This window comes from Rhincodon typus, chromosome 26 (genome assembly GCF_021869965.1).
Source record: "Rhincodon typus isolate 14 chromosome 26, sRhiTyp1.1, whole genome shotgun sequence".
Lineage (NCBI taxonomy): Eukaryota > Metazoa > Chordata > Chondrichthyes > Orectolobiformes > Rhincodontidae > Rhincodon > Rhincodon typus.
Window position 1 is genome coordinate 43,016,522 of NC_063357.1, and position 12,259 is coordinate 43,028,780.

A 12,259-nucleotide genomic window follows, 5' to 3' on the forward strand; every position below is an offset into this window, starting at 1 on the left:
TCCTGCTCCTCTGATGCTGCCTGACCTGCTGTGTGCCTCCAGCTCCACACTGTATCGACTCTGACTTCCAGTGTCTGCAGTTCTTGCTGTCTCCCACGGTGAGCTCCTGTCATCACGGTTTATTTGTTAGTCCTTACACAGCTCTCACCTTTAAACTGCTTTCAGAAAGTGGGTCACAACAGGATGATGCTGTCAGGATAAGAGAAATACAACATGTCCTCCCAACACTGTGCAGGGATAGTGTACAGTGTCACTAAAAATAGCTGAAGTCAGACTCTGATTTTTAAATGGTTGGTTTGCTTCTTGCTACTTGATGACAGAGTAACTATACTAGCCTTTTATAAAATTAATCCTATATGAGACCCTCTTTTGCTGTGAGATATCACTAGACTAGGTCCATAGTGAGCAGTGTACAGCAAAGCCAGCAATATATAAACAGCTGTGCAGTTGGGATCAGTCCACAACTGGGCAGAAATCCACAAGAAATAAGAACAGGAGTAGGTCATTTACCCCCTCGAGCCTGCTCCCTCATTCAATAGGACATTCCTCATGTCTACTTTCCAGGTCTGAGGGTAATGTGAGGTCATTCCAGTCAAGTTTGAGCTCTTTACTCTGGAAAGGAGGTCAAGCTGCAGTTATACAGGGCATTGTTGAGTCCACACCTGGAGTATTGTAGGCAGTTTTGATCTCCTTATCTGGAGATGGATGTTCTGAGTATGGAGGGAGTGCAACAAAGGTTTACCAGACTGATTCCTGAGATGGCAGGACTGACACATGAAGAGATTTTGGATTGGTTAGGACTATATTCTCTGGAGTTTAGAAGAATGAGAGGGGTTCTCATTGAAACCTATAAAATTCTAACTGAACCATACATAATAAACACAGGAGAGATGTTCCTGATGACCTGGGAGACCAGAAGCTGGGGGTCACAGTCCAAGGATATGGGATAAGCCATTTAGGACTGAGATGAGGATAAATTTCTTCAGTGGTGAGTGGTGGAACTCTCTGCCATAAAAAACAGCTGAGGCCAAAATATTGAATGCTTTCAAGAAGGAGTTAGATAAAGTTCTTAGAGCTAAAGGGATGAAAGGGAGAAATTAGGAACAGGCTATTGAGTTGGATGATCAGCCATGATCATATTGAATGGGGGTAGGAGGCTCAAAGAGCCGAATGGCCTACTCCTGCTTCTATTTTCTCTGTTTCTAGGAAATGACACAGAGGAGATTCACTGGGACGAGTTCAGGTGTAAAAGGCTGTTCATGAGCACAGAGAAGTTCAATGGAGGCCTGAATTTGTTGTTTGGAGTTATGAAGGGTTTTGATATGATTAAGTCCCCCAGAGTAAACCTTTTTTTCCACTGACTAGTACATTGATCACTGAAGGGAAAAATGTTCAATGTGTAATCACCACAAAAGGAGCAAAGGCAGAGGTTATTTCAGAACCATTTATATAGAGGAATACAAAAAACCAGAAACAGTGGGGAAACACATGATATCTTACATCTTTTGGATAAGTACAGAAAAGAAATAGAAAAGAATTGTGGTAAAGAGGAGGAGAGTGAGTATTCTTTCAGAAAGACAACACAGGCATAAAAAACCCTCAGTCTCGGTGTGGGAGATGTATTGTACCTTCTTGTGGCAGAGGAGCCAGGGAGAGGGGCCTGTCTGAAAGGCGAATACTCTCTTTCCATCAGGGATCTGGGTTGGAGAATGTTACACTGTGTGCCCATGAGGTAGAGATTTAGGTTGGTGATCAGTTGCCAGGTCCCATGGGTTTTTTAGTGTCCTCGAGGGAACAGCTTTTCATGCTTATTTTGAACGTTTTCATTTGTAACCCTATTTAGTTTTGTTTCCAAAAGGGTTACTTTTAACCTTTTTGGTTGCACTTCAACCCCCATGCTCCTGATCTATAGACACCCAGTGTAGAGGGGTGGGGTGGATAGAGTGCAGGGTCCCTCAGGCCAGCTCCTGGGCCTGGTCAATGTGACTGTCAACAGGCAGCGGGCGATGAGGGAGTGGAGGGAGGTCATGATACCCAACTGTCTGCCCTTCTGCTGTAGTGATGCCCATTCTCAGGTGTCAGTGGAGAGAGAGAGGGCATGCGGAATCCACCAATGTGTGCTCTGTTTCACATATTTCCTATCCCTTGCCAGCTCCAGGTACTAGCAACCCAGCCAAAGACAGGCAGCAGGGGAAGACAACTCCAGTGATTCCCCCGAGACCTACACTCAGCGAGATCTTGGAACACTGCACTGAGCAAACCAAAAGCAGAATAAAATGAATGCAATTGCTGGAAGGGGAGAAACAGAAAATATTGGCTGTATGCAGAAGGTGTGACGAAGGAATCCTGCCCAGTCTGCCTCTGTGTTTACAATTCCTGCAGTAAACTATATAGAACCTACAATACAACTGCTCCGTTCTGATATTAATACTCCACAACCTTTAGTTCCTTCTACATCCATTTTTTCCATTCTCCCTTGTCTGTTTGTCTGTTGCAATAAAGCATATATAGGGAACAACTCAATATTATGGTCTGTGGGACTAAGCTGTTATCTTAGCCTACCATCATCAACGAGACTTTTGGCCATTTGTAGTTCAGTGTTTGAGTGATGCTGAGGGTTTTACTTGCTTACCTTTGAAGCTCACAGCACAGAACACTGAAAATGGAAACAATCCATCATCTCTGATAAAGCTTAAACTCCTTTTGCTTCCAAACAAAAATTATATTGAGACAACACCTATGAACTTTGACCTGTGAGGGCAATGTTACCACTCCTGGTCCAATGTCCTGTCACAAAAACCATGTCCATTCAATTGTTACATCTTGTCACCATGTTGCCCAACGTTATTACAAAGTTTTCTTAAGGAGTTAAGAATGTAAGAAATAGGACCATTCAGCCCATTGAGCCTGCTGCACCATTCAACACAATTGTGGCTGATTTTGGGCCTCAGCTCTGCTTTCTTGCCCATTTATCACATCCTTCAGTTCCCCAGGACACCGAACGTCAGTCCACGTCAGCACAAAATCTACTCAATGATGGAGCATCCATAACTCCCTGAGATAGAGAATCCCAAAACCCTGTGAGAGAAGAGATTTATCCTCACCTCAGTCTCAAATAATTCACATTTTATCCTGAGACTATGCCCTTGTGTTCTAGAGACCCTGCCAATGGGAAACAATCTCTCAATGTCGACCCTGCCAAGCCCTTTCAGAATCTTGGATGTTTCAGAAAATCATCTCACATTCATCTAAACTTCAGAGAGTACGGACTTAATTTACCCAGTCTTTAGGACAACCCTTTCATAGCAGGGAACACCTAGTGAACCTTCAGTGTACACCACCCCTAAGTATACCCTTCTTTAAAGACACACCAAAACTGTACACAGTGTTCTGGCTGTGTTCTCACCAAAGCCCGGTAGGATTGCAGCATAACATCTTCACTCCTGTTCCACAATGACCTTGGCCTACATCCTATTTGCTTTCCTGATTGCCTGCTTTTTGGTGTTCCGTGTAAGAGTACATCCAAATCTCTCTAAACACCAACATTTACAAGTTGCACACGTTTTTAAAAAATGCTGCTTTTCTTGCCTTATGATAAAAGTGAATCATCTCTCACTCTCTCACTTTGTACTCCATCTGCTGCCTTGTTGCCAACTCTCATCTCTATCTCTTGTGTGTCCTCACAAGTTGCATTTCCACCTGGTTATGTATCACCAACAAACTTAGTTTCATTACTCCCTCTCTTTAGTTACATTACCCCTCTCTTCATCTATATCATTAATATAGACTGTAACTAGCTAACGGCTCAGCACTGATTGTTTTGGGCCCCATGATATCCAGTTTGAAAATGCTCCCTTTATCCAAACTGTCCATTTCCTGTCCATTAACCAATCTTGTATTTACGTTAAGACATTGCCCTCCAATTCCATGGCCTCCATCTTGTATTTAAACCTTTCATGTGGCAGTTTATCAAGCGCCTTTTGGAGATCCAGGTAGACCACATCTACTGGGTTCCCCTTTAACTACCAGTCTAGTTACATCCTGGAAAAAAAACTACTGTAAATTATCAAACATGATTTTGCATTAGTAAAGCCATGTTCAGTTTGGCTGATCAAACTATGTACGTGCATCATTAAGGCTTCCTTAACAATAGATTCAGCACTTCCTGATGACTGATCTTGAGCTAACTGGCCTTAAGTTCCCTATTTTCTCTCTCCTTGTAAAAGTGCGGTTACATTTGCTAACTTTGAATCTGCTTGGAATATTCTAGAATCAGCGAATCTTTGGGAAATCACACACTCTCTCTAGCTGCCTCTTTGGGAAATCTAGGATATGAACCGAGTGCTGGGGTTTTATCCTAATCACATTCTTTTCTGCTGATATTAATGTCCTGCAGTTCCACCCTCTTATTAACCCTGAGGTTACCCTTTACCCCATGTATGTAACTTGTGTCTTTAACTGCGAATATAGTTACCGAGAGGCTGGATCTATCTAAATGAACTATAATTTTGTAGTTCTGTTAAGATTTACTAATAAAAAAAAGTTCATTGTGAATGATTCCTCACTTGGTGTGTGTTTCTTTTTAATTGTTTTGCATATTCACTCATGGGAGTCATTGACTCGCCCAGTATTTATTGCCTGTCCCTACTTGCGCTTGTGAAGGTGGTGGTGAACTGCCTTCTTGAACCGCTGCAGTCCATGTGCTGTAGGTTGACCCACTATGCCCTTAGGGAGGGAATTCCAGGATTTTGACTGAAGGAACAGCGATATATTTCCACGTCAGGGTGGTAAGTGGCTTGGAGGGGAACTTGCTGGTGTTCCCACGTATCTGTTGCCCTTGTCCTTCTGGATGGAAGTGGTCATGGGTTTGGAAGGTGCTTTCTAAGGAACCTCAGTGAATTTCTGCAGTGTATCTTGTAGATAGTACACACTGCTGCTATTGAGTGTCGGTGGTGGAGGGAGTGAATGCTTGCAGATGTGGTGCCAATCAAGCGGCTGCTTTGTCCTGGATGGTGTCAGGCTTCTTGAGTGTTGCTGAGGCTGCAGGCAAGTGAGGTGTTTTCCATCATATTCCTTACTTGTGCCCTCGTAGATGGTGGACAGGCTTTGAGGAGTCAGGAGGTGAGTTACTCACTGCGGTATTCCTAACCTGTGACCTGCTCTTGTTGACAGTGTGTTTATATGCTAAATTTAGATTTATTTATTATTCACATGTACTAAGTATAGGAATACATAAGTACAACGAAAAGTGCACAAAGTCGCCATGAAATTTCTGGTCAATGGTAATCCCCAGGATGTTGACAGTGGAGGATTCGGTGATGGTAATCTTTAATAAAATGTCAAGGGACAGTGGTTAGACTGTCTCTGATTGGAGGTGGTCATTGCCTAGCATTGTGTGGCACAAATGTTATTTGCCACTTGTCAGCTCAAGCCTGAATATTGTCCAGGTTTTGCTGCATTTGAACATGGACTGTATCAGTATCTGAGTTGCTGCGAATGGTGCTGAAAATTGTGCAATCATCTGCGAACATCCCCACTTCTAACCTTGAGATGGAAAGAAGGTCATTGATGAAGCAGCTGATGATGGTTGGGCCTAGGATGCTACCCTGAGGCACACCTGTAGAGATGTCCTGGAGCTGAGATGACTGACCTCCAACAACAATGACCATCTTCCTGTGTGCCAGTTATGACTTAACCAGCAAAGAGTTTTTGCCCTGATTCCCTTATAAGGCTCCTTATAGAAATGTAGAAACATAGAAGATAGGAGCAGGACGAGGCCATTCAGCCCTTCGAGCCTGCTCCGCCAGTTTTCACGATCATGGCTGATCATCCAACTCAATAGCCTAATCCTGCTTTCTCTGCATAACCTTTGATCCTATTCACCCCAAGTTTCTTTTTCTTTATTCATTCACGGGATGAGGGCCATCACTGGCTAGGCAGCATTTATTGCCCATCCCTAATTGCTCAGAGGGCAGTTAAGAATCAACCACATTGCTGTGGGTCTGGAGTCACATGTAGGCCAGACCAGGTAAAGGTGGCAGTTTTCATCCCTAAAGGACATTAGTGAACCAGATGGGTTTTTCCGACAATTGACAATAGATTCACGATCATCATTAGATTCTTAATTCCAGATATTTATTGAATTCAAATTCCACCATCTGCCATGGCAGGATTCAAACCTGGGTCCCCAGAATGTTGTCTGGTCTCTGGATTAACAGTCCAGCGATAATACCACTCGGCCATCGCCTCCCCTATATCTAGTCGCCTCTTGAATACATTCAAAGTTTTGGCATCAACTACTTCCTGTGATAATGATTTCCACAGGCTCACCACTCTTTGGGTGAAGAAATGTCTCCTCATCTCTGTCCTAAATGGTCTAACCCAAATCCTCATACTGTGACCCCTGGCTCTGGACACTCACACCATCGGGAACACCCTCCCTGCATCTACCCTGTCCAGTCCTGTTAGAATTTTATAAGTCTCTATGAGATCCCCCCTCATTTGTCTGAACTCTAGTGAAAACAATCCCAACCTAGTCAATCTCTCTTCATACGTCAGACCCCCTATCCCCAGAATCAGCCTAGTAAACCTTCGCTGCACTCACTCAAGAGCAAGAGCATCCTTCCACAGAAAAGGAGACCAAAACTGATGCCACACTTGGTCAAATGTGGCCTTGATGTCGGGGGTTTTCACTCTCACCTCATCTCATTCAAATATTTCTTTCTTCCAAAACAACAGAGGCAATATTATCAATGCTTTCTTTAAATTTAAAAAAAGTCAATGACAAAACTTGTCTATGAGTCTGAGTGGAATAATACCGGGAATGCCAGAAGCATGACGCAGTGGTGGTAATCAACGTTTCCAAACAGGTGGTAAGAAAATATCTATCTTGTTTACCAGAAAAGACTCTTATATTTGGACCAAGAAGTGAGTTTCCTCTGAGCAGGCCCTGTCATCTCCTATACTTGAAGAAGTTGGTGGCAGCAATTCACTGAGAAGCGGCTCACAGTGTAGTGAACTGACACACACTGACAGCAATAGCATGCTCTATGATATAATTTATTTGCACATTTTTAAGAAGGTACATACCAAATATTAGTGACATATAAAGCATATCATTTGACTCTTTGACCTGACAGCCATTGAGATGTCTACAATCATACAAGCTTGACATAACAATAGCCAAAACTTTTAAATTTAACACATTCAAACTTATAATATTAAAAGGTATTGTACAGAATTATATTTACACACAATCAGAGATAACATCCAGCAAAAATAAATCCAACAGAGACAGCTTTGAGCAATTGTGGTCTTATACTGGTACGCACTGAGTATTAGTCAGAGAGGAGGCCTATTTACAGAATTCCAACAAGTATCTCTCACCGATCTATGGATAAACATTTTATATTTCCATTTGTGCTTCCAAAATGATTTTTTTGTCATTGAGGATTTTAGCCTTGGTTTGTTCTATTAAGGCACGTGTACAGTTATCAAGGCACTGTCACTTCAGGGGAAGAGCTGCTGGAATCCTAAAGTGAAAGAGTGCATCAGTTACACAGACCCCAGCTGGAGTAACTGCAGTCAGTTATCAGTGCCTCAGGAGCAAGAGACAGCTCAGAGGAAATAGTAGAGTACAATTACAGCATTTAAAAGATATTTGGATAGGTAGATGAATAGGAAAAGTTTAGAGGGATTTGGGCCAAACGCAGGCAAATGGGATTAGTTCAGTTGAGCATACCTGGTCAGCACTGATGTGTTGGACCGAAGAGTCTGTTTCCATGCTGTATGACTCTATGAATGGTGCCAGGGTTTAAAGGATTAAATTCTGTGAACAAATTTCAAAACTTGGCTAATATTTCCTTGCGTTTGTAAAGATGACGGTATTTAACATGATTAAGAGTAGATTCAGGCAAACAATATCCTCTAATGGGGACAGTTAAAAACAAAATTTGACAAAAGGAAATCTTAAACTCACTCCCCAGAAAGGCTGTGGATAGTGGGAGTCAGTGGACACTAAGATAAACTGACAGATTTTTGTTAGATTAAGTATCAAGGAATTTGGAGCAATGCTGGATTGATGAATATGAGGTAAAAGTCAGCTGTGATTAAATTAAATGGCATACTCACTCCTAATTCATCTGAATCCCAATTCATACGAATAAGGAAAAGGAGTAGGCCACTCAGCCCTTGCTCTGCAGTTCAATAAGATCATGGCTGATCTGATTTTAACCTCTACTCTACATTTCTGCATATCTCCGATAATCTTTCAACCCTTTGGCAATCAAGAATCTATCTACCTCTGCCTTAACAATAACAATTATGATTCTGTATCTGCTATCTTTTGAGAAAGGAAATTTCAAAGACCCTTGAACCCTCGGAGTGGAAAAAAAAAGTTTCCTCATCTCTGTTTTAAATGGGTACCCCTTTATTTTTAAACAATGACGCAAGTTGTAGATTCACCCACAATAGGGAACACCCTTTCAACATCCACCCAGTGAAGTCCCCTCAGGAGTTTATAAGTTTCAGTTAAGTCACCTCTGACTCTTCGAAACTCCAAAAGATACAGGCCTAACACACTTTGCACTTCCTCATGTTTGCAGGTGTTCAGGAGTTGAATCTTGATCTTTGCTACTTTGATGTTCCAGGAATTGATCTTCCGGTGAATGGAGTGTCCTTGATGCAGCTGTTGATATAACTCCTGGAAGCTGCTCACACTTGGTCCAATTACTTTTTCAGAAGTTGTGCACATCTACCTCAGCTGGAATGTCATAAATGTCAAGTGTGCATTGGGAAGTGAAGCATTGTTCCATCATATTGGCAATTTGCCCATTTGGCACTTTGCATATTGCCCAAGGTAGGCAGAGCTCTATTAGTGCAGGACGTTCTCATTCGTTCAACAGCTCAATGTTGGTGCACGGTCACTGCTGTTGTCTCATCTCCATATTTATATAGTGGGCATGGAGAGTTACCAAAGCAAACATTGTGAGGAGACTAGTTAAAAACCCCAGATTGTTTGTCAAATTCTCAGGATGGTTTTGAGGAAATCTTGTAGCATCCCTTCTACTGAGCCAGAAAGTCCTGGCTCAAGTCCTACCCCAGGGCCTGATGGCCACAGGTGATCCATTCAAAATGGCAAATAGTTTGAATATTAACTTTTGAATCCTTCAGGCAAACAACTGGCAGGTTAGAGGGATGGAAAAGTCTTCTGGTCAGCCCTGTATCACGTAAAGAGCCAAAAACAGAAATTTCTAGAAAACCTCAGCAGGTCTGGCAGCATCTGTTGAGAGAAATCAGAGTTAATGCTTCAGGTCAAGTGACCCTTCAGTTCTTTCAGGTTTTTTTTTCTTCACATTAAGGGAGCTGGATCCCACAAACTGTAGCCCCTGATAGGGTAACAACCTGTTCCAAATGAACAAGCTACAGAAACAGATACAAGTGTGTGCTTCAACTGCCTCAGAAGTCTTTAAGTCAGGTGATTTTTCGATCATTTCTCTCGGAGAAGCTTTGTGTAGTCAGGTGTCATTCTCCCAATTATTGTTTATGCACACTGTTATTCTCCAAAAACTATGGCAGATTCTCTTTGGGAATTCACTTGCTTCTGAAGAAAGATGTGTAAGACTTGCAGCTGAACTCTCCCACACGTGTAGAGGATCACATTCCCTCCACAGTTACTCCAATGACCTGCTTTACTTTCAGCTCAATCAAAGTACCATACTTTGCCCTAGCCACCCACTTGGCATCCTTATACCAGCTATTCTGATTGGTATTCCAAGACACAGTTCCTGGTCATTCTTGTTGGCAGAGATTAGAATTGAAATTGCACCAAACTCATGTCACTGTTCAAACAGATGATGTTAGAAGTTAGAAGTTAGAAGTGACTTCACCTGACAAAGGAGCAGTTCTCTGAAAGCTTGTGATTTCAAATAAACCTGTTGGACTGTAAACTGGTATCATGTGACTTCTGACTTTGCCCACCCAGTCCAACACTGGCACCTCCACATCAAACAGAGGAAGGTGAATGACATCTCATTGGCCAATGTAGAATTGAGAGGTACATTTAGTGATGAAGAGAAGGCTTTCAATGTATACCCATTTGATCTTCGTCACTGTTCATACCTTCACTGTTCATACAACATCGTGGGCCGAAGGGCTGTACTGTTCTATGTTCTATGTTCACCACCAGTACAAAATGATCTCCTGTCAGAATGATAACAATGCAATTCTTCAGCAGACACACAGTCCCTCCTGGCAGTTCTTGCTCTATTGATGCAGTGTGGTCCACGATCCATGCTCCACTACTTTGCTGAGACTGTCCCCAATACCCAGAGTCAAACAGAGCCTTCAAAACATATTCATTCCCATCCATAAACTGAATCTTAAAGCTTTAATGCAGCAGCAGCTCCATGATGCTGTGTAGAATGCATTATAATCCTTATAACTTTCACTAAATGTAAATGCTATGTTGTTCAGACAATGACTATAGAGAGCACAAAATTAGAGATACAGAAAATGCTAAAACTTCACTTATTACATGTCACAGTAGAAGAGTGAACTGTCAGCATGCTTGCCTTAGAATTTAAAATCTTTGAAAGTGACGTTACAAGTACAAGAGATAGTAGGAACTGCAGATGCTGGAGAATCCGAGACAACAAGGTGCAGGGCTGGATGAACACAGCAGGCCAAGCAGCATCATAGGAGCAGAGAGGCTGACGTTTCGGGCCTAGACCCTTCATCAGAAAAGGGGGAGGGGAAGGGGGTTCTGAAATAAATAGGGAGAGAGTGGGAGGCGGATAGAAGAGGGATAGAGGAGAGGATAGGTGGAGAGGAAACAAACAGGTCGAAGAGGCGGGGATGGGGCCAGGAAAGGTGAGTGTAGGTAGGGAGTTAGGAAGGGGATAGGTCAGTCCAGGGAGGACGGACAGGTCAAGGGGGCGGGATGAGGTTGGTCGGTAGGAGATGGAGGTGCGGCTTGAGGTGGGAGGAGGGGATAGGTGGGAGGAAGAACAGGTTAGGGAGGCAGGGACGAGTTGGACTGGTTTTGGGATGCGGTGGGGGGAGGGGAGATTTTGAAACTTGTGAAATCCATGAAAGTGCTTATGAGATCCTCAGTTTTAGAGATAGGCACATAGATTCTAAATGAAGGAGATTTATGCTGAATTACAAGTCACTTGTTAGGCTTTGGCTGCACTATATGTGGTGCACAATTTGAAGTCCTCAGGGAAGGGAAACTAATTAGGTAGCCCTTTCCGAGAGCTAATGCTGGAACTGATGGGCCAATTAACCTAGATCCCTTAGTGTTAGATGCATCCAGAAGGGAAGCTTGAAACAATATGGAAATAATCCAACTAGGGAAGGGAACCTTGTATTGGGGAATGAGCCTGGCCAGGTTTTAGCAGGGAAGCATTTTGGGAACAGAGATCATAATTCCATAAATTTTAAGACAGTTATGGATAAGGTAAGAAAAGGTCCTTGGGTGAAAGTGCTAAATTGGAGGAAGGCTAATTGCACATTGTTAGGCAAGAACTAGAAAAATTAGTTTGAGGGGTGGTTGTTTGAGGCTAAACTGAATATGATATGCAGGATTTTTTAAAGGCCAGTTGATCAGACTTCAGGACCAACATGTTCCCGTGAAGAGGAAAGAAAACAATAGCTAGATTCAGGAACTCTGAATGGCAAGAGATATTGGAAGTTCAGTCAAAAGGTTTGGGAAATTGCCATCAGACAAGCCCTTTGATTAATATAAAGGAAACAGGAAAGGACTTAAACAAGGAATTAGGAGGGCTAAAAGAAGCCATGAAATATCCTTGGCAAGTAGAATTAAGGAGAATCTCAAGTTATTTTATATGTATATTAGGACTAGAGGGTAGCTAGGAAAAGGGTAGGTCCACTCATGGACAAAGGAGGCAATTTATGCATGGAGTCAAAGGAAGTGGGTGAGATCCTTAATGAGTACTTTGCATTGGTATTCACTAAGGAGAAGGATGGTTAGATTAGGGAGGGTTATGTTGATATTCTAGGCCATATTGATATTAAGAAGGTGGAGGCGTTGGTTGTCCTGAAAAACATTAAGGTAGATAAGTCCTCAGGGCCTGAGGGGATGCAACAGGACATAGATCAATTGGAAAAGTTGGACAGAAAAATGGCAGATAGAGTTTAATCCAGACAAGTGTGAGGTGATGTATTTTAGGAGATCAAATGTAAGAGGAAATTATACAGTAAATGGCAGGATGCTTAAGAGCAATGATAAATGGAGGGA

The 12,259-nt window shown here is 42.5% G+C and overlaps 1 protein-coding gene across 1 annotated transcript in view; it reads left to right on the top strand.

The window, feature by feature from the left end:
* The window catches only part of ncf1 (neutrophil cytosolic factor 1), a 69,571-nt gene extending 65,017 nt beyond the window's left edge, over positions 1-4,554 (top strand). Inside the window, exon 11 of the mRNA XM_048612674.1 lies at positions 2,153-4,554. Coding sequence (XP_048468631.1) covers positions 2,153-2,280 — 128 coding nt within the window. The 3' untranslated portion in view covers positions 2,281-4,554. The remainder of the gene's footprint in view (positions 1-2,152) is intronic.
* The last annotated feature ends 7,705 nt before the right edge of the window (positions 4,555-12,259 follow it).